Raw genomic sequence first — 22,867 nt, forward strand, 5'->3', positions numbered from 1 at the left:
TAGTAAGGATTTTTTTTTAATGTTCTTGCTCAGATCATAAAGTAAAGCAACCCATCCATGCCAATCAGGTCATTAGATTGTAAGAGCTATTTGCTGTTGTTAATAGAAGTCCGAGTTTGCAAAGCTTTTTCAAGACCTAGTAATTTTCTCCTGGGAAATTTTGAGATTCTATTAAATGTTACACTATATAAGATATTTTCATTGTATAATACGTTATAAGCATTATTATAAGAAATAAATTCTATATCCCTTTTCAAGCCCATGGAATGGGCTATTTCTGAATAGACACTGTGTTTCAGGATTTAGCATTGAGAAATGTATCTCCTTATGTCTAGATTATTAGTCTGAAATTCATTGAAGCGAATGATTGAAGAACCACCATTCTCTTTAAATATCTTGTATTGCTTTATCTGTGCTCAGATAATAGAAGACAGATTTCACAATGTTAAATCAATAGTCTTAACTGGGTGATACCGAGAAAAACCAACTCTCACATCCCTAGAAGATGGATTTAATTTAATTTATTTTAAAACAACCAAGAAATTTTATTGCTACGGATCAAAGGTGAACAGACATATAGGTGATGAGATTATTCTGAGATGAATCTGATTTGGGGTGAAAACAACTTTCTAAGAAATATAGAAAACTGAGGTTTAGAAGGGTTAAATGACACAAGGGATTTTTCTCCCAAGGGAAAAAAAAATCAGTCAGGCGGTGATGACAACTCACTTCCCAAGTTATCTCTTATTTGTTCTACTGACATGGTATTTGGCGGCCCACATTAGGAAACACTCATGGTTGCCAGGCAAGGCCTCTTGGCAATGAGGAACTAGACGGCTGCCTGGAAATTGTGACTCCCACCTGATGCCAGGCAGCTGGTGCTTTCAATTCATGCTGAAGACTTAAGTGATCACCTCTAATCAGCTACATAGTTCTAAGAACAATGCACAGGATATTTTTAACAGCAGACAAAAATAACACATATGTATTAGTAAAGGGCTTTGCAAGGAGATCTCATGAGCTTATCTAATATTTAAAGATTTATTACATTTTGTTTTTATCCCTAATAATGGGGAATGAGGATGGGAGAGAGAAGTGTGCTAGCACAATGCTTGGCACAAGCAGACTTTCAATGAATGTTGTGCAATTGCATACTAACAGACATATTTTTAGGTCAAAAGACCTAGTTATATGTAAATATTCTATTTATGTAAGATCCATATAGACACATAAAAGGCATTTTTTTCTGTATGTTAATTTTGAACACGTAGTAAGTTCGATAATATATTTACATTTCATTTCATTTCATTTTTTAATTTTATGTTTATTTATTTATTTTTTGTGAGGAAGATCAGCCCTGAGCTAACGTCCATGGTAATCTTCCTCTTTATGCTGAGGAAGACTGGCCCTGAGCTAACATCCATGCCGATCTTCCTCCACTTTATGTGGGACACCGCCACAGCATGGCCTGACAAGTGGTGCGTCGGTGCGCGCCCGGGATCCGAACCCCAGGTGGCCAGCAGCAGAACATGCGTACTTAACCGCTACGCCATGGGGCCGGCCCCATTACATTTCATTTTAAAATTAAATGCCTTTTAAATACTTCTCTCCATGCCTCAACTCATATAATAAACAGTAAGACCATTTGAATTTTAATAATAAAAATGTATTTGGACATCCAAAACCCTTTTTTTTTTGTTTTGTGAGGAAGATCAGCCCTGTGCTAACATCTGCTAGTCCTCCTCTTTTTTTGCTGTGGAAGACTGGCCCTGGGCTAACATCCGTACCCATCTTCCTCCACTTTATATGGGACACCGCCACAGCATGGCTTGCCAAGCCACGTGTTGGTGCATGCCTGGGATCCGAACCGGTGAACTCCGGGCCAACGCAGTGGAGCGTGCGCACTTAACCACTTGTGCCACCGGGCTGGCCCACAAAACTCTTTTAAAGATAAAAACAACATCTCCTGAGAAATTGATTTTGCTTTTTATTTTGTGAATATGGAGAATGGACTAAGAGAAAGGATGTTCTGTTTTCATGTGGACATTTTTGAGGCTGATTCACACTATGAGTTTTACTCACGATGGTATCTAGTTTTAACTTTATTACTGAACATCCTTTATTCCTATTCTTGTTATTCTTTTTTTTTTTTTACCCAACTTCAGAATTGTGCTACCTTCTCACTATCATATGGATCATTGTAAGCTGTTGGAAATATTGTCTAAAAAAATGTGTAATGTAAGTAAATGAAACTTCACAAAAAGCAGCAATAAACAAAACCTCCAGACTTATTGATTGTTATGCTCCAGACGTTGTGCTAGGGGCTGGGATTCAAAGATGAAAACAACACAATTCCACCTTCAACAAGCTGGTAGAGAAGAAAGAGATGCAAACAGAAAATTATTATAAAATACAGTATGACAAAAGTAGCCAGAGATATACACAGGGCTTTAAAGAAACATTAAGGAAGAACATCTACCAAAATCTAAGAGGGTAGAGTTTATGAAAGCCTTGGTCTAGGTGACACCTAGAGGATGAGAGAGGAGTTGGCCAGGTGCACAGAATGAGCAGCCAACAGACTATTCCTGGCAAAGGGGACAATATCTGCCCAGAAAGAGAGGCAGGTCACAGCATTGTGTTTGTGTGTGTGGGGGGATGGGGCTTTGAAATGCGGTCTGATGTCACTGGAGCATCAGATTCCCCATTCTGAGTGTTAGATGATGAGGCTGGAGCAGGTGGCAGGGACCTATTTCTACAGAGATACCCACTAGAGAACGTTGTGGTGGTGCAACAACGCACAGGGCATGTCAAAATCTACAGTGGATGCCAACAATATTTAGACTGTTTGAATAATTATGATCTTTCAGGGTTATTGGATTTATGAATAATGTACTCATTAAACTCTAAAAAAAGATATTCATTGATATAAGTATATTTTATAAAAGAAAAATGATCTCTTCCTTCATCTTTCTCAATTCCTTAACCTGAGAATTAACTGCTGTGATGCTAGTATGAACGGAGATGCTGGACTCAAGAAAGAAACACATCATTTCCAGAAGGATAAATGGTCCTCACAGAGTATTTTCAACTCTCTGACATGCAAGCAAGTGGGTTAGAAAGCCTGGGATGTGTCTCTGCATTACCCTTTTTCTTCCTCTTTTTCTCCTTCCCTTAATTTTTCCAGATCTACTTTTTCCCTAGAAGGAATCCCCACTATTTTTTTTAGCTGTGACATTTCAACATTTTACTCATGTCTGGTGACTTAAACTTGCCTGATCTCACTTTTAAGTGCTTAAATATAAAGAATTCAAACTTTGCCTCCAAAAACAGATTTAATCACTCATGAATTGAGTCATTAATTTTTCTTGAGTGCTTACTATGTTCTAGGCAATGTGATCATCACTGGAGACAGAGTGGAAGGCAGTGGACGTGAAGCCTGGTGGGGACAAAGACACTAATCCAATAATCACACACTAGATGTTGCATATTGCTTTAGTATCATTTCAAATCCACTTGTTTATGACTTAAGTCAAGTTGTTTTAATCCATTTGTTTATGACAGAGACAAAAAAAAGCTGTTGTTTTGATATAAGAATGAAGTACGTTGTGTCAGGATGTCATCATGTCATCTGTTGTCTGCTAAGAACTCAATAGCCCAGCTGCTGAGAGGCCTTGAAGGGGGCTTATTGATAAGAACTTAGGGAGAAGCAGCTATGTTGAGGGGACATTTAGACTATAAATACCCAGAGTTTGTAAGGATTATCTGACAGTTTTAGTGTGGGCAAGGTAACACTTTGCTGATCTAAATAAACTCTCTGAAGACTTTGGGGCATTAGCTCCTACTGTGGTAAGGGTGACTCCCTTATCAGTAGTGGAGACGAACCATGCAGCAGCCCCAGGAAAGAGATCGACTTGTTCACCAACACTGGTACCATTGTTCCTTAGGAAGGTGCTCTAGCAACATGGGACTTTTCACTTTTGTTTTGTGCTGGCAGCTGGACCTCAGCTCTTGGTTGGTCAAGCTATCTCTCTCAAGTGCCTACTCCTTTAGAAGGTAAACCTTGAACTAAATTTGGGCTTTATTCCTTTCATTTTCTCTTGCCTGGAACAATAGTGTGATTAATCTATCAATGGTTTGGAGCATGTTATGTTATTTCATTATTGGCTTATTAAGAGACATTATCCTGTGTGCTATTGGCTTGTGAAACTATTATAAATCTTACAGTGAACTGTGTTAAATAAAATATTGGCAAAAAAAGGTCTCAGTCTCTGGGCATAATTTTTGCCCCGAAATAAAACACTAGATATATATATAGTCACATGTCGCTTAACGACAGGGATACATCCTGAGAAATGCATCATTAGGCAATTTCTTCATTGTGTGAACATCATAGAGTGTACTTACACAAACCTAGATGGTATAGCCTACTACCCACCAAGGCTATATGGTACTAATCTTATGGGACCGCCATCACATATGCAGTTTGTTGTTGACCAAAACATCACTATGTGACGCATGACTGTAATTACAAACTGTAATAAGCATTGGGAGGGAAAAGTCCGTGATACTAACAAGAATCTTTAATAGGTGAACTTGGTCTATTGTGGAGAACCATGGAAAACTTCCATCTGGGAGAGTTACATTTGATCTAAAGGTGAAAGATTTGAAGACCGTTCTAGGCAGAGGGCACAGCATGTACAGAGGCTATGATGTGGAAAGAACGATGGCCTATTCAAGAAACTGAAAGAAAGCCAGTGTAGTTGGGGCTCAGAGCAAAAAAAAAAGGAGAGTTTAAAAAGAGAAAAAGCTTGTCAAAAAGATAAGAAATAGCAAGGATGGCAAGGATGTAGAGAAAAGGGAAGCTTGTGCACTGTTCGTGGGAAAGTAAATTGGTGTAGCCACTATGGAAAACAATACGGAGGTTCCTCAAAAAATTAAAAATAGAACTACCATATGATCTAGGAATTCCACTTCTAGATATTTATCCAGAGAAAATAAAAACACTAACTTGAAAAGATATATGCACCTCCATGTTCACTGCAGCATTATTTACAATAGCCAAGGTATGGAAACAACTTCAGTGTTCATCAGTTGACGAGTGGATAAAGAAAATGTATATATATATATATACACAATAGAATATTATTCAGTCATAAAAAATAGGGAAATCTTGCCATTTGGAACAACATAGATGGACCTTGAGGGCATTACACTAAGTGAAATAAGTCAGACAGAGAAAGACAAATACCATGTGATCTCACTTATAAGTAGAATCTAAAAAAGTAAAATAAAAAAATAAGCTCATAGATACAGAGAACAGATTGCCAGAAGCAGGGGGTGGGAGGTAGGCAAAATGGGTAGAGTCAAAAAGTACAAACTTACAGTTATAAAGTAAATAAATCCTGGCGATGTAATGTACAGCATGCTGACTATAGCTAATAATACTCTATTGTATATTTGAAAGTTGCTAAGAGAGTAGTCTTAAAAGTTGTCATCACAGGAAAAAAAATTTGTAACTATGTATGCTGATGGATGTTAACTAGACTTATTGTAATGATCACTTCACAATATATAGAAATATCAAATCATTATATTGCACTCCTGAAACTAGTATAGTGTCAATTATATCTCAATTTAAAAAATAAATTAAATTAGAAAACAAAAAGAAGAAACAGAAGTACACAGGTACAGTACTCTGCAAGATCTTGTAAGTCAGGTTTAGGATCTGAATCCTTAGCCTAAGAGAATTTGGAGTCAATTGAGTATTTTGGATTTGACTTCATTAGATTTGCATTTTTTTTTTAAAGATTTTATTTATTTATTTTCCCCACAAAGCCCCAGTACATAGTTGTATGTCATAGCTGCACATCCTTCCAGTTGCTGTATGTGGGACGCGGCCTCAGCATGGCCGGAGAAGCAGTGTGTCGGTGCGCGCCCGGGATCCGAACCCGGGCCACCAGCAGCAGAGCACGCGCACTTAACCACTAAGCCACGGGACCAGCCCAGATTTGCATTTTTTGAAAAGCACATTGTCAAGTGGCAAGAATGAATCCTGGAAACCATTATAAGAGATAATTGTAACTTAGACTAGGGTAATGGTGGTGAAGTAGAGAAACAGGAGAATTCTGGAGATGTTTATGAGGCTACAGTGATAGGACCTAAGAGCAACAAGCAATGGTTAGGAGTGCAGATTCTAGAGCCAGACTGCTTGATGTAAATCATGGCTCTGACATTTGTTAGCTGTGTCACTTTGAACCAGTCCATTAATCTTAGCCTCGATTTTCACATCTGTAAAATGGGCATAATATTGGTACTTCCCACACAGTGTTGTTGCGGGAACTAAATACTTAATAGACATAAAGCACCTAGCACACTGCCTGGCACATGCAAGTGCCCTAGAAATGTTTGACACTATCAGCTTGGACGTGGGGAACGTAGCCAGAGAACAGCAGGAGTCAAGGAGGACTCTCAGAAATGATGTCCATTGTATTCAGTCTTGGCTGAGATTGGTTTAGAATGAATCATTTAAGGGCATGAAATTGTTACGCTCTAAATAATCTACCAGAAATGATTGTGTTTTTGCCCAAGGGGCTTTTTTTCAGGTCAGACCCCAATGAGGAAATTAGCCTCCCTTCAAAAAGTGATTAAAAATAAAAGAACACCATTTTTGCCAAGGAATACTGAAGACGAAAGAACAAAATCACAAGTAGCTGCCCAAATACCGCAGAGCACCAATGTTAAAATGACATAAGAAGCTGTTCCTTAGAAATAAGGAATTAGTAGCAACCTCCTTAGGAATTATTGAGACATGCTCATTCATCCCTTCTTTCAGCAAATATATCTGGAATGCCTATAATATGCCAGGCAATTTGCTAGGTGCAGGGATACAAAAGTGACCATGACAAACAGGACTCCTATTTGCCTAAAGACGAGTGTGGAAGATTGATGTTCAACAAAACCCAAGAAATTATTTAAAACAAAACTCTATATCGGAAATTAACAAATTAAAAAAAAAAGGAGTAGAATTGATAAAGTAAAAATAAGAGGAAAAATAAGAAAAGTTGCTAAACACGATAAAGGCTATAATTCAGAGATCATTAGCAAATGTTATACTAAAATATCGGTACTAAGGCAGGCTGGCCCAGTGGCGCAAGTGGTTAAGTGCGCGCGCTCCGCTGCAGCGGCCCGGGTTCCCTGGTTCAGATCCAGGGCGCGCACCCACGCACTGCTTGTCAAGCCATGCTGTGGCGGCGTCGCATATAAAGTGGACAACATTGGACATGGATGTTAGCCCAGGGCCAGTCTTCCTCAGCAAAAAGAGGAGGATTGGCAGACGTTAGCTCAGGGCTGATCTTCCTCACACACACACACAAAAAATCAGTACTAAAAGCAGTCTCATTAAAGTCAGGAAAACATTAGAGATGCTTGTCATTATTATTTGACAATGTTGGTATATTCTAGCTATGGCAATCAAACAAAAATGAAATGTTTTATAAATATTGGGAAAGGATTACTATTTTTAGATGATTGCCTAAGTAAAAAAATCCAAGAAACACCACTAAAAACCTATCAGCGCTAATAAGACAAAATAATAAGATGGCAGATACAAGATCACTATGTCAACATTAAGAGTTTTCCTTCGTACTGGAAGAAATTCAAAATGGAAATGGAAAAAAATCTCTTTTCATGTATCACACTAATTATAAAAGGCTTTAAAAAAACTATGAATACACTAAATAAGAAAAGCAAAACCTTATATAAAGAAAATTATAAAATTACTAATTATAATGAAATAATTTTATAAATTATGAAATTTACTAACGAAAAGACTTGAATACAGAAATATTTTATACTTCTGGGCAGGAAGACAATATCATAAAGATATCCATCTTTCTCAATATAAAATTACTTGAATCCCAAGCAGAGTCTGAATGAATTGGTGCTTTTGTTTTTGTTTTGATGCAGTGAGAGATGCAAGGGGAGGGTGGTTGTTTTGCTGGTGGTGGATTTATCCAAGTGCAATGGAATTAGATGAGATGTTTAAAGTACCACAGTAATATGGTCATAGCTTCCTAATAAAATGATCACTCTAGCTGCTGCATAGAAATCGGACTGTGTGTGTGTTCGTGGCAAGAAGGAGAGCTAGGAAAATGTGGGGAGACTAGTCAGGAGGAGTAAGAAGGCTAAGGCAGTTAACAAGTTATAGACGAGGGGGACTTGGACCACAGTGGTGGCAGAGGCAGCAGAGAGAAATGGACCCCTTTGAGATATATTTAAGAGAAGAGATGGATAAGACTCAGGGCTTAAAATAAACTTTGAATATTTCCAGATGCACAATGAAAGATTTGGAGGTATTAATCAGGACCCTGACGCGAGATAGTGATTCCCAGTGTGGAGTGTCATGAAACAAACAGATTGCCACGAAATATTTGGGAAAGCTTCAATAAAACCTGGGCACCTCAAAAAAAGAAGAAAGATCCAGAAATGATGAGAAGAAAGACTTTTCTGTCAGCCACATCTAGCTAAGGGCTTTCCGCAGTTCTTTGCAAAGAAGAAACAAGAAATTATTAATGGAACTATCATTTATATTTTGCTGCATGGATTATGCTTAACTTAAATGTTTAAAAATTGTTCATATCATTCATGGCATAACGTGAATTCAGTCATTCTTATGTAACCCTGTTGTCTTCATAGAATCCTAAATAATGGATCTCTCCAGAGACTGCTGTGCATTGAATATCTCAGCTGGGTGAATGCTACCTGAATTGCACTCAAGCTTCTGCTATCCAGAGTAAGAAAACTGGGTGAGCAGTATTTCTCACAGAATTTTGTTACAACAAGTCCAATTTCTGTGTGATACGTTGACTCTAGAGAATGAATTATTTACACCAGAAGAGGACCAAGCTCTTTCTACCTGACTTCTCAGGGAGGTTTAAAAATGTTAATTCTCCATAAGGATGTTTTCAAAAATATCATTTTGGCAAATTATTACCATCACAAACAAGAGTAAAAGTCTAGCCATCACAATCTTCTGAAGCCTTCAAAATAAATAAATAAATAAAAAGAGAAAGAAACAAATGTTTAAGACAGATGATAACTTTCTCTCCCTGTTATTCTAAAAACTGCTCTGCTCCTCCTCAAAGGAGACAAAAAGTTTTATTTTAAATGATGTATTTTGGTAGAGGTGAATTTCTAATATTCTACGCAATTAAGATAAAATTCTTGATTTCATCCATATGCTCACAGACTGATACACATGTCTAGCATGTCCCCGATGCTATTGTGATGTGATGAACCATGCCAAGTATTGAATCTATAGTTCACAAAAACTTAAAAAGCTAGTCTTTGTTATTTGTGGCATTCACTCCGTTTCAAATGTGTAAATTTTTTCTCTTATAAAAGTATTTGTATATCTTAAAATTCCTAATTAAGATTTATATGGTTTGAGACAAAATAAACTTTAAAAAACAACTTTCCAGGGCTTTTTCTATTTTTCTACAGGTAATCTTGTGAAAGCTGTATGTTCTATTCCTGAATCAAGGCCTAATTTTAACCAGTTGCAAAGTTGAAATAATGAATGCTTTCAGAACAAGCAGTATCTTTGAACATCAATCCAGAAGTTAGTTTGGTCTAGGATTTAAGGACTCAGCATCAGTTTTTAATTGCATACCTCTAACCTAGTGTCTCTGAGTATTTGCCCAGCTCTCCACTGAAGATAAGAACTGCTTAGGCTAATTGCCAAAGAGACAATAAATTATTTTTAATTTTAACTCTTTTTTGGTTATTTTAGAATGCTTTAGAATGCATGCTTTATACCCTGATTATTTCCTGAACTCACCTGAGAGGTATCTGCTTGTACTACAGTTAATTTCTTCTGATTGGTTCACCTTCAGGAATATGCTGCGCCTTACAATAAGAACTACTATTTAGCTAATTATTATGTCATATGATATATTTTCAGGAATAAAACATTTTTCATGAATTATGGGATTTTTGGGGGAATTGAATTTCTTTGGTGAAAAATTAGTTCCATGTCTATACCTGATCTCCAGAAGGCTGGGAAATGTGTCCTTAACCAGCTGGCTACACACCCAGGAGAAATGGGAAAATCAATTTAGTACACAATCTGAAAAGTTGGCATTCTTAAAGTTTGCTTTTATTCATGAAATAAACTTTTGGTTTTGCAAGAAGAGCTAAAGTTTCTAAGCATTGTGTCTACAAAAAAAAATGAACGAAAAACTTTTTGTTTTTTAACATAATAATGTTAGCATGCCCTATGGGTAGTAGAGAGGACTATCTTGATCTTTATCATTCAGTCATTTATTCATCATTGATTTATTATTCATTTGTGGTTTTAACCAGGCAGCTATACACATGTTTGGTGAAACACTGACTTCATTAAAGTAATTGCCTGGGATCACAATCTAAAAAAAGGCAACCCGAAGCATCAAGCCCATGGTCTTGATCACTAGGATATGGATACGCTGAAACATGTATTTGCTTCCCATGCGTACTTATCTTCATCACACTGTGTTAGAAAGACCTCTTAAAACAAATAACAGAACGTATTTGCCATCTGCAGACTAGCACATGGACTTGGAGAAAAGTCTCCTGACATTTTCTTACACCTCTCTTCTCTTCTCAACCTTCCCATCTAAATCAATACTAAACAATTTTATAATCACTTATCAGAAAAGCGATTCCACAGCATTCCTTGGGAGCCATTTCGGTGTTACAAGAACAACTTGTTTTCTAGTCAAAGTGCATGTGGACTTGCCAATTGCATAAAGTAATACTTCACTTCCAAGTATAGTGATTAAGAAATAACCCAGCACTGATCTTGTGAAAGACATGATTTTTTTTAAAAAAAACTGTAAATGTAAATGTAATCTAACATAAATTTTAAAATCTTACTTTCCCACAGAATTGTGTTTATAATAGAACTGAGTAATGTCTATGACTGTTATAACTTTTCCCTTTGATGTGACACCATTGTATTCAGAATTCGTGTTTAATGAGAACATGCTTTTATGCCTTCTGCACACAAAAATGAAGATTTATTAGGTTGATAGAAACAGTTAAATCAAAAAATACATGTTCTCAAGGGGCTATTTGATGAACATTGATGGTAAAAGAGTTAATTGGGGTCTCATGTATTGTCAGTTTCATCAAGATTGGGTAGAACTTATTCTCTGGTTCGCCTAACTACACTGAGCATTGACATAGAAGGTAAAGAAAGCAATTACCAACAGGCATACCAATGGCCATACTAACATTAGAGTTTCTTTCATTATATTAAAAAAATAAATAAATATTACTATGTCGACTATTTTCATAACACCATTTTGGAAGAAAATTAGTTTAATATTACCACATATGTAACTTGACTTGTTATCCTTATCATATTTGTCATATATATATGTACTTTTTTATAAGCTTCTGCATAGTATATATAACTCTGTTTAGTATAAAATCACCGTGTAGAAAGATTTGGCAATGTTTTACACCCTGAACTTGGCGGAGAATGTCAGAAAAGTAAGCCTGTAGCTCGGAAATATCTAACTCCACACCAATGTCCCTGTATTGAAGTAGAGCTCGGAAAAAAGGGAGTCTAGACGATAGCCAGCTAATGTCTCCTGAGTTGAGACCAGGGCAGGAGGCAGATTAGCAGTTTGAGTTGGCCTGCCATCTGTTGACTTCATGCATCTGGATTGCAATCCCTGGACTCGGAGCCAAAGCAGGATTTGGCAGACACTGTACCAGGGACTCGCATACATTCTCTTCACTAATCCTCACAGCAACTCCATGAGGTAAATATTATCACTCCCATGTTACAGGCTAGTAAACAGATTGATTCTAACTGAGACTAGTCTGACTCCAAAGCCCCTCTTTTTAACAATTTTACTGTGCTGCCTCTCCAGCAGTCTTCTGGTAAATGTACAGTATCTTTAGACCTTGGCTCCCCCTCTTGGCAGCTTTTGCTCTCATCTTCACATACCTTTGCTCCAGATTCTGATTTTCTTTTTAACTGATATTTAAAAAAAAACAAAAAAGCAAAATAATTGGTCATATTAATTTTATTGAAAACTTAATGGGAAAATAGAGGAGGGGTATACATTGACAAAAGCATCATAAAATTTGATTGAACTTCTCAGGGTGACTTACTCTTTTCCCAGGGAGGTATCATTTCTCTGCCTTCTCTCTTCCCCCAAATCTCATTCTTTCACCTTTTTATCTGCAGGGGCTAAAGCTACCCCCTTCCAAATCTCTTCATCTTGAATACTGTCTTCAAGGAAAGAAGAGTTTGAAATAAAAGCAGAGAAGAGGGCACAGCAAAACAAAATCTCTATTCCAGAAACAAGTTCTCCATGGCTCAATGAGACTCCATTTATGCTGCCACTAAAATAATCTCAATAGTCAATGTCAAAAATCCCTCTCATTATCTTCAATGTGATGGGTGGGCATTGTCAACTTGGATTAATACAGGGTTAATTTAAGGATAATTACTTTTTATTTGTCCACTTCTTGACGAGTAACTCTAAATGCGCACAGAAAAAAAATTAAATCAAAAGCTTAACATTCCTGTGTTGTTAGGGACTTGACAGTTAACGTAAATGAATGAAGTGGCCCCTTGGAGACTAAGGTGACTATGGTGACTGCTAAAAGAACAGATTTACCCAGCTCCAGCTGATTGTTGCCATGAACGTATGCAAATAGGATCTGGATTTTTTAAGAGAAACTAGAAATTCAAAGTTTTATATGAAATCTCTCTTTTTTGAGAAATAATTACATCTTTTGTGCAGCACCGTACGTACCAAGTAAAACTCAGGGCGCCATATTGTGGCCTCTGCCATACAAGTTGAACTTTCTGGAGCTCTGTGTCAGGTCAGTCCACACTACCCGCTCTGCACTCCCTCTTCCTGAGAGTTCACTACTCAAATGGCTTCAGTTACCAGCTATGTCCCAGATCTCTCGTCTGAGGTTCTGAGTGGGCAGAATATCTAACTTCCTATTGGACATCTGGCTGGTATCTCAAAATCACCATATCTAAAATGGAAATCATTATCTAATCTCTCCAGTCAATCTATTCTTCCCCCAGTATTTCATATTTTAGTACACTGCATGACCATCTGCCTTATTGCCCAAACTAGGTACTGAATAATCTTGACTTCTCCACACTCAATCAACTCCAAGTCCTGTGAACTCTGAAACATATCCCACTACCCACTTCTCTCTAATCCCACTGCTAACACTCTAATGCAAATTGTCACCATCTCATGCACAGATTAGATTGGAGTCATTTTTACTGAGGTTGGGTTCCACAGCCAGCACATAAGTAGGAAATCCTGGTCAAAATGTATGTGTGAACCCGCAGGCACGTTCAGCCACTGAGATACTCAGACTATGGAAAGACCAATCATAGGAAATGCAGTCTTCTATTTCGTCCTCATTTTGAGCATTCTCTTTCCTCATTGAGTGGATCCTCCCAAGCTATTTATATGTATATATATAAATATGCCACATTTTCTTTATCCATTCATTTATTGATGGATACGTAGGTTGCTTCCAAGTCTTGGCTATTATAAATAATGCTGCAATGAACATGGAGGTTCAGATATCTTTTCAAGTTAGTGTTTTCATTTCCTTTGGATAAATACCCGGAAGTGGAATTGCTGGACCATATAGTAGTTCTATTTTTAATTTTTTGAGGAACCTCCATTAGCTTTCCATAGTGGCTACACCAATTTACTTTCCCGTTAGCAGTGTAAGAGGGGTCCCTTTTCTCCACATCCTTGTCAACACTTGTTATTTCTTGTCATTTTGATAATAGCCATTCTAACAGGGGTGAGGTGAGATCTCATTGTGGTTTTGGTTTGCATTTCCCTGATTTGTGATGTGGAGCACATTTTCACATACCTGTTGGCCATCTGGATATCTTCTTTGGAAAAATGTCTACTCAGATCTTCTGCTCATTTTTTAATTGGAGTTTTTTTTTTGCTATTGAGTTGTATGAGTTTCTTACATATTATGGATATTAACCCCTTATCAGATATATGTTGCAAATATTTTATCCCTTTCTGTAGGTTGCCTTTTCATTTTATTGATGGTTTCCTTTGCTGGGCAGAAGCTTTTAAGTTTGATGTAGTCTCACTTGTTTATTTTTGCTTTTGTTTCCTTTGCTTTTGGTGTTATATCCACAAACTCGTTGCCAAGACTGATGTCAAGGAGCTTTTTCCCTATGTTTTCTCCTAGGAGTTTTATAATTTCAGGTCTTACATTCAAGTCTTTAACCCATTTTGACTTAATTTTTGTGTATGATGTAAGACAGTGGTCTAGTTTCATTCTTTTGCATGTGGCTGTCCAGTTTTCCCAACACCATTTATTGAAGAGACTGTCCTTTCTCCATTGTATATTCTTGGCTCCTTTGTGATAACTTAATTGACCATATATGTGTGGGTTTATTTCTGGCTCTCTACTCTGTTCCATTAATTTATGTGTCTGTTTTTATGCCAATACCATACTGTTTTGATTACTATAGTTTTGTAGTATAGTTTGAAATCAGGAAACGTGATGTCTCCAGATTTCTTCTTGTTTCTCAGGATTGCTTTGGTTATTTGGGGTCTTTTGTGGTTCCATACAAATTTTAGGATGGTTTGTTCTATTCTTGTAAAAATGTCATTGAAATTTTGATAGGCATTGCATTGAATCTTTAGATTTCTTTGGGTAGTATGGACATTTTGACAATATTAATTCTTCCAATCCATGAGCACAGAATATCTTTCCATTTATTTGTATCTTCTTCAATTTCTTCCATCAATGTCTTATAGTTTTCACTGTATAGGTCTTTCCTTGGTTAAATTCATTTCTAGGTATTTTATTCTTTTTGATGCAATTGTAAATAGAATTGTTTTCTTAATTTCTCTTTCTGATAGTTTGTTATTAGTGTAGAGAAATGCAACAGATTTTTGCATATTGATTTTGTATGTTGCAACTTTACTGAATTTGTTTATTAGTTATGGCAGTTTTTTGGTGGAGTCTTTAGGATTTTCTATATATAATATCATGTTGTCTGTAAATAGTGACAGTTTTACTTCTTCCTTTCTGATTTAGATGCCTTTTATTTCAATTTCTTGGAAGGTCATTCTTAATATTCTAGATTGTGTTAATTCTATTGTTACATACGTTCACATCCCCTGTATTTAATTCATAACCCCCAAAGTCCTTTAATTACTTGTTTAATAATGACTTTCCCTTCTAGAACGTAAACTTCATGAAGTCAAGTATTATGATCACAGTACCTGACATACCGCATTTAATTCTCCATTTTAATCCTGTTTCTGTAGTCTCAGCAGCAACACATGCATAATAAGAGACAGACAATGGACAGGTAAGAGCATAGAAATGAAATGTATCAAGATTCCACCTTGGAAAACAAAGAGATTCTCTTTAACCTTAAGAAGAAAAGATCAAATGCTAAATAACTCACTTTCATTGCTGCTTTTATAGTACTGAGTAGAAAATATGAGATTATCTATGTAAAGGATAAAATTTTACATTCTGGAATTTGTGACTGATATGCAGGCCTTATAACTTCAGATTCCAAGCCTCGTCTCTTGCCCTTCTCAATATTTCATTCTTCACAGGGCAAACTGAGAAATCTTTTCAGAGCATAATAAGGTGATATTTACTCCTCTGCTGAAAACCATCCAATGACTTCCTATTACAACCAGGATAGAATGTAAGCTCTCAACCAGCTTCTCTATCATCTGTTCCCTGCTTTCCTCTCTAACCTCCTCCCCTCCAGACTTCTCATTCATTAGGCTCTGGGATCCAGGCACATTGGTCTTCTTTCTGTCCCTGGAGGAGTTAAAGGCATTGCTGTCTCTTCTTCCAGATCCTCAAGTGTTTCCTCCTTCTTATTATTTGAGTCTCAACTCAAACATCCCTTTCTCAGAGGGGTCTTCCTTGCCCTCTCCAGCTAAAGCACCCATATCTATCGAATGGCTCTCTCTATCATTTTGCAGGATTTTTTCTTCAGAATCTTAGCAGCACCTGAAATAATAGAATTTGTTCATTTGTTTACATGATTAATGTCTCTGTCCACACAAAGGCAGGGACTTGCCTACTGTTTATTGAAAATATCTTTAGCTCCTAGAATAGTAGCCCATAGTAGGTGCCCCATAAGTATGTCAACTGAATCTTTCTGCATATGCAGGTGCAGGCTAATCAAGCCTTCAAAATCCTAAAGACTTCCAAGGAAATTGCAAAATGTCAAAGTGAATGTGTGGTTTTCTATGACTTTTGCTAGAACACTTACTAAGGAAACCAAATACAAATTCTTTCTTTTTTTTTTTTTTGGTGAAGAAGATTGTTCCTGAGCTAACATCTGTGCCAATCTTCCTCTATGTGGGTCACCGCCACAGCATGGCTTGATGAATGGTGTAGGTTTGCACCTGGGATCCAAACCCACGAACCCAGGCCACCAAAGTGGAGCACGCTGAAATTAACTGCTATGCCACGGGGCCAGCCCTTCTTCATTTTTTGCCAATCTTTTAATTTATCTTTTTATTGAAAGATAAAATAATTTAAGCATGAAATTAGGGATCAGGAACTTTTGAGAGTCCTTCTCCAATCTTGGAGAAAGCCCATCCCCCTTTCTGTCTGGATAAGTGTTCTCTATCTGCTCCTGGCTCTCAGCTTTTAGCACAAATCTTAGAGGAGAATATTCAGAGACATAGGAAGCAGAGAATTTTCTCTGATTCCCCTCCAAATCCAAGCACATAAATGACTGCTTTTCTTTGCACATATATCTGAAAGAAGGGGATTCATCCAGATAATATGGGTAGATGAAGATGTATCTGTGTGTTATTTCACCTCTGTAGACTCAGGGAGCAATTTTTTTTTTTTTTTTTTGCTGAGGAAGACTGGCCCTGAGCTAACATCTGTGCCCATCTGCCTCCACTTTGTATGGGATGCCGCCACAGCATGGTCTGACAAGCCGTGCCTCTGTGTGCACCCAGGATCCGAACCGGCGAACCCCGGGCTGCTGCAGTGGAGCATGTGCGCTTAACCGCTGTGCCACCGGGAGCCCCTCAGGGATCAATTTTGAAAAAGGCATTCACCACTAAAAAGCAAAGAATTGGCAAAGCGTATCCTCGAGTTGTGAATAACAGGATCAAAAGAGTTTTATAAGTCTACTTTGAGGGGTCATTAGGAGAGGATGTGTTGTTGAGAATGCTGGTACTACAGGCAAAGCCCCACGTGAGAGCCAAGGACCAGGAATTTCAAAAAATCAAAGTAATGAGAGTGGGAATGAGTGAAACAATTGTGAAATGATCTGATTAAACTTTCAAAAACTGTTTTACTTTTCCTGTGAATGATTCTATGTAGACATGTTTATTGCAGAAAATTTGTAGAACACAAGTAAACAAAAAGACCATGTAAATATTAATCATAATCACTACTGCCTAAAGAAAACCACTGTAAGAATTTTTTTATGTCTATTTCTGTCTTCTATTTGTATATACTTCATGAATAAAAGGGTTGTATACATTTTTTACAAAACTGAATCAGTCATTCTATTTATTTTACTTCACATGGTACTTATTTTTATTTAATATGTCATGAAATATTTTCATTGATCTAAGGTCATTTTCCCCAAAATGCTTTATATAATTAATTGAGCAGATAATATAAGCACGCAGCACAATATTCCAAAAATTAAAGAAAAGTAAGGCCCCCTTTTACTCCTTTCTTCTCCAATAGTAACCACTGCTACTAGGGGAAGTTCTTAATAGATGACTATATGTCTTATAGATAAGGCTGAAACTTACTAAAGTGGTTGATATAGTACCAGGCACTATATTAAGTCCCTTTTATAAATGATCTCAACCCCATTCTAGTAAGAAAACTACAACTTATTAAGAAGAAATTGGCTTGAGGTTACACAGCTGATAAGTGGCAATTGGACTTGACACCGTGAGTGATTAACTTAAAACCAAGCATGTGGTATCCAGCACATTCTGTAACTGAATAAATAAGTCTTACAGTGTAATTTGGATAATGTGAATCAGCTATCCCGGGGCTTGCTCAACCCTGGAAGAACCAATCTCAGGGTTGCTGAGCCAGACTCTGCAAACCTGAAGCTCCATCATCATCCTGTCATCCCATTCTCACTCCTTGTCAACACAGCTTTCTGTTTGGTTTTATTGGAATTTGTATTTGCAGGACTTATAGAGGTTATGTCAATACAAGCAAATCATTTTGTGAAGGAGAAAGTCATTTTGATAATTTGGGCCCCTATCTTTACTATTTTAGTACAGCACTTGATTTGAAAAAAAAAATAACTTTTTTCTTACCACTCAAAAGAGTGGGTAATAAACTCTATACTCAAGTTTACTTTTATAGACAAAGATAAGAATCAAATATGTCACTGAATCATGAAAGACATATTTAATCTACCAGATTCACATTGATTTATTAATATCAGATAATGAAACATGGTTTTATCAATCTTGAGTCATTAAAGTAGGCCTAAGTCAGTAAGGCCAACTGTGCAGAAAATGTCTGAAGACCTAATACAATGTCCTAACCTTTTAGAAAAGGGTATTAGATTATAGTACTAATGAGTAACAAATAGTAATAGTAATAATAATAGTAAAAATAAAAATAGTAATAGTACTGACAAGTAACAAATTATTCTATGAGAATTCTGCTTGTAATTCTAATGTGAAGGATATTTTGTATGAATTTCAGTTCTGCTTCTATATGGAATAATAATGTAAAAATATTGATTGTAGGCTAAATCTGTAAAGTAAGGTGTTTCAAAATTAAGCATGTTTGTGAATGTCTTTACTCCAGTTAGGAACAATCTGGAACGTGTCTTGTGTGTGTAAATTGGTACATACATACTTATACACATATAAACACATGGAAAAGTAAATACATAGCACTTATTGGCAGGGTGATCTTGGTCATATTTCAGAACCTAATTTTTTTTGCAATTGGCTTCTCATTGTTGAACATTTTTACATCCATTGACTTATTCTTTCTTAATTTGATAATATTTGAGGTAAATGTACAAATATGACTAAAATTATTTTCTACTACCCCATTAAAATCATGGTCTGATGATCGTTAATCAGCCAAAATTACATTCTTTGTATGTTATACCCAAAGACACATTGGGATTTATTCTTTTTAGTAGGGAAATTTTTAAGAAAAGTAGTTAAGAAAAGGGAAACTAGGGGGCCAGCCCTGTGGCCTAGTGGATAAGTTCAGCACCCTCCACTTAGGTGGCCTGGGGTCAATTCCTGGGCGCCGACCTACGTCACTCATCGGGGGCCATGCTGTGGCAGCAACTCACATACAAAATAGAGGAAGAGGGGCCGGCCCCGTGGCTTAGCTGTTAAGTGCACACACTCCGCTACTGGTGCCTCGGTTCAGATCCTGGGCGTGCACTGATGCACTGCTTCTCAGGCCATGCTGTGGTGGCATCCCACATACAGCAACTAGCAGGATGTGCAACTATGACATACAACTATCTACTGGGGCCTTGGGAGAAAAAGGGAAAAAAATGGAGGAAGATTGGCAATCGATGTTAGCTCAGGGGCAGTCTTCCTCAGCAAAAAGAGCAGGATTGGCATGGATATTAACTCAGGGCTGATCTTCCTCACACACACACACACAAAAAATAGAGGAAGATTGGCACAGAGGTTAGCTCAGGGACAATGTTCCTCAGTGAAAAATAAAAAGGGGGGGTGAACCAAGTTCTATGTTTGTCATCAAAATTTAGTTTGTAAATGTAGAATAAAATAACTAGGAATAATATTTTTAAACACTGTAGAAATACGAATGGAAAGAATACTTTGGAAATCTAAAGGGATTTAAAGCGTAGAAACTCATCCCAGTTAATTCTACATGTAATCTGAAGTGGTCTGCAAACTTTCTAAGGGAAATTGCTCACCTTGGATCACTTTGGAAGTGATGAAATAAGCATTGGTGACTGTGTGAGTCTAGGAGTTTGGTTAAAAGGACAAAGGTCAAAGGTCTGGACTTGTATCATGCTCAGCCTATGAGAGTTCCACTAACTCAGAGGGTGCTTGCCTAAGCCCCAACCAGAGGATTTTACTTGTGATTGGGTTGTTTAGGTAGATACTGATTGGCGATACTGTCCTCACTGGACCTGCCCAGGCAAACTGTAAAGAGGAGCTGAGAATTCCTCCTTCAATTTCGAGTTCTCTGGGAAGCACGTCAGATTTCATTCAGTTGGTTTATTCCTGTGAGAAGCTACCAAAGCCTAATCCACCAGCTCTGAACCTCCGCGTCTCTAAACCACACTGTTCCTGGGATTACAGTTAACTGAAGGAGGGATTCAAAAAAGTTTCAGAGGACTGGAAGAAGAATGCTCCGGGGCAGGTCCTTATCCGTGACATCCCTGGGGGGCCTTCCACTGTGGGAAGTCGAAGAACTTCCGGTGGAGGACTTACTGCTCTTTGAAGTCGCTTGGGAAGTGACAAATAAAGGTTTGTACTGCCCCTGAAGGTGGCTGTTTGCCGGATTGCTGTAGATTAGGATTTCACAGAAGACTCTCTAGTGAGAATGAATTGCCAGAGTGAGGAAAGGATTTAAACTGAGTGTAAGTTTAGGTTACATTTAACCTTGCCTATTTCAACAGGCAATGAAAACTTAGACTTGGGTATGTGTTGAAGGCGGAGAAAGTTGAAAATATTAGTCATTGCCCGGAGAATGTGCATTTAAATTAAAATTTGATATCCATGTTATGACAAAACAGGAATAAAAAGTTAATATCTACTTTTTTGGTTTTATGTTTTTTCTTAAAAAAGCACAATTAAGTACCTTACTTTAGCAAGAACTGTATGTGATCAGGACCAATTAGAAACTTTAACTCCATATACTATTAGTAATTATATGAAATATTTAATAGTGTTTCTCAGAGTTCAAGATTAGCTTGGAATCAAGTTTTAATTTAGAAGCTGCTCAGAAGGCGTAAAATTGAGCTCCTGTTGAGAAAAATGAAAGTAATTTTTTCTTCAATGCTATGTGTACATAGAAATTATAAAATAAGAAAGGAAATCAAATTGACAAAATTAAAATAGTTTTCTAATAAGTTATCATCTCATTTGTGCTGGATTGGAGAAGGCAAGGCAGACAACGGCAACCTAAATGATTTTTATAACAAAGGTATCTGTAAAATTATAAAAAAAGCAGTTCTTTGTGGATTGATATTGTCTAATTTAAAAGTGTCAAGGGCCGGCCCCGTGGTTTGGTGGTTGAGTGCGCGCGCTGCGATGCTGGCGGCCCGGGTTCGGATCCCGGGTGCGCATCGAGGTACCACTTCTCCGTCCGTCCTGAGGCCGCGTCCCACATACAGCAACTAGAAGGATGTGCAGCTGTGACATACAACTATCTACTGGGGCTTTGGGGGGAAAAAATAAAATAAATAAAATCTTTAAAAAAAATAAATAAAAGTGTCAAGACTATTGACACTAAGATTGAGGGAATATTAGTAAAGAAAAAGTAACAGTTTTGAAAGTTGAGTTCTTGAAGTTCATGAAGAGCCAGGCCGGGTGACCGATGGGTAAGAGGAAGCGGTAACCTGTGGAATTTAAAGGATTTGAACTGATAGCATGTGATGTGACACATTACATGTTTATTTTTTATTATATGTTTATTGCAGTAATTTAAAGGATCTGAAATGATAACATGAATGTGATACATTACTCCTTTCTTTTCACTAATCAGAACCAGTATAACATCAAAATTACACGAATTACATCTGGCATCTCTTCTGATTTTCCCCTTATGCTAAATGTTCAAAGTTCTCATGTGTATGCATTCATAAAATTCATAAAGTAATAACTAAACATCAATTCTGCCTATGTAGAAATGCACAGCACGCGTGTAAGAGAACAAAGCACAGTCTTCCTCCTTGTAGTTTAGTGAGCAGGAAGCAAAGAGGATGGAAACTTTATTATGGAGAAGTAAAGTATTTTACAAATAGCTGTGTCTCATGTTCTTTTTCCAGTCACAGGTTTTTAAATATGCCCAAAGTTCCTGGGCCAGAGCCGTCCCTATCACACATGAATCCCAGACTGCACCTTGAATTAAGAGAAATCTTAATTTCTCAACAGAGTAGGCAGTAATTCAAGGATAGAGCTTGTTGGTGGAAAAAATTGGAGGGACTCTTTAGCACCAGGAATCAGTGCAGAAGAACTCTGCATGAGTTCCAGCACCGAGTAGTCTCTTCCCTTTCCTTCTTTTTTCTCCATTTAGCAAGCCTTAATGGAACATTGTCTCCTGGTGCTGGGAACACACTGGTGAAAACTGTTATGCCGTGGATCTTATATCTCAGTGACATGCGGGCTGCGCTCAGGGCCTAGAACAGTGCCTGGCATATAGAAAATGCTCAAAGGATTTTTTTCTTTTGAGTGAGGAATGAATACATTTATTTTCAACCTCTAAGCTGCCTTTGATACTTATTTTCTTTCATTTCCCACACAAGAGAAAGGGAATTCCACTTTGTAGAGGGCAACCCACAATGTGATTTACCCAAGTTGACATCATCTCCAACATATCTTTATTTTAATATTTATTACAGTCTGATTTTTAAGAGATTTTCACATAAATGGGCAATTATTGTGTTCATCTCTGGTCATACATGGATACTGGAGTTTCTTTTTAAGATTTGGTTTGAACTTTTACTTCCCTGCAGTTCATAGCAGTGATATGAGGCATCTTAAAGATCACAAACACGGCTTCTCCATTTCATAGAAGAAGTGGATGCCTACAGGCATCAAATGATCAAGCAAATGGCAGGGAAGGGACTAGCATTTAGGTCTCCTCC

General features: G+C 37.3%; 1 protein-coding gene across 1 annotated transcript in view; it reads left to right on the forward strand.

Moving 5' to 3' along the window:
- The first annotated feature begins 20,404 nt into the window (after positions 1–20,404).
- The window catches only part of GYS2 (glycogen synthase 2), a 54,271-nt gene continuing 51,808 nt past the window's right edge, over positions 20,405–22,867 (forward strand). The window contains exon 1 of the mRNA XM_058557581.1: positions 20,405–20,525. Within this exon, the coding sequence (XP_058413564.1) occupies positions 20,405–20,525 (121 nt within the window). The remainder of the gene's footprint in view (positions 20,526–22,867) is intronic.

The sequence above is a fragment of the Diceros bicornis genome, chromosome 17 (assembly GCF_020826845.1).
Source record: "Diceros bicornis minor isolate mBicDic1 chromosome 17, mDicBic1.mat.cur, whole genome shotgun sequence".
Classification (NCBI taxonomy): domain Eukaryota; kingdom Metazoa; phylum Chordata; class Mammalia; order Perissodactyla; family Rhinocerotidae; genus Diceros; species Diceros bicornis.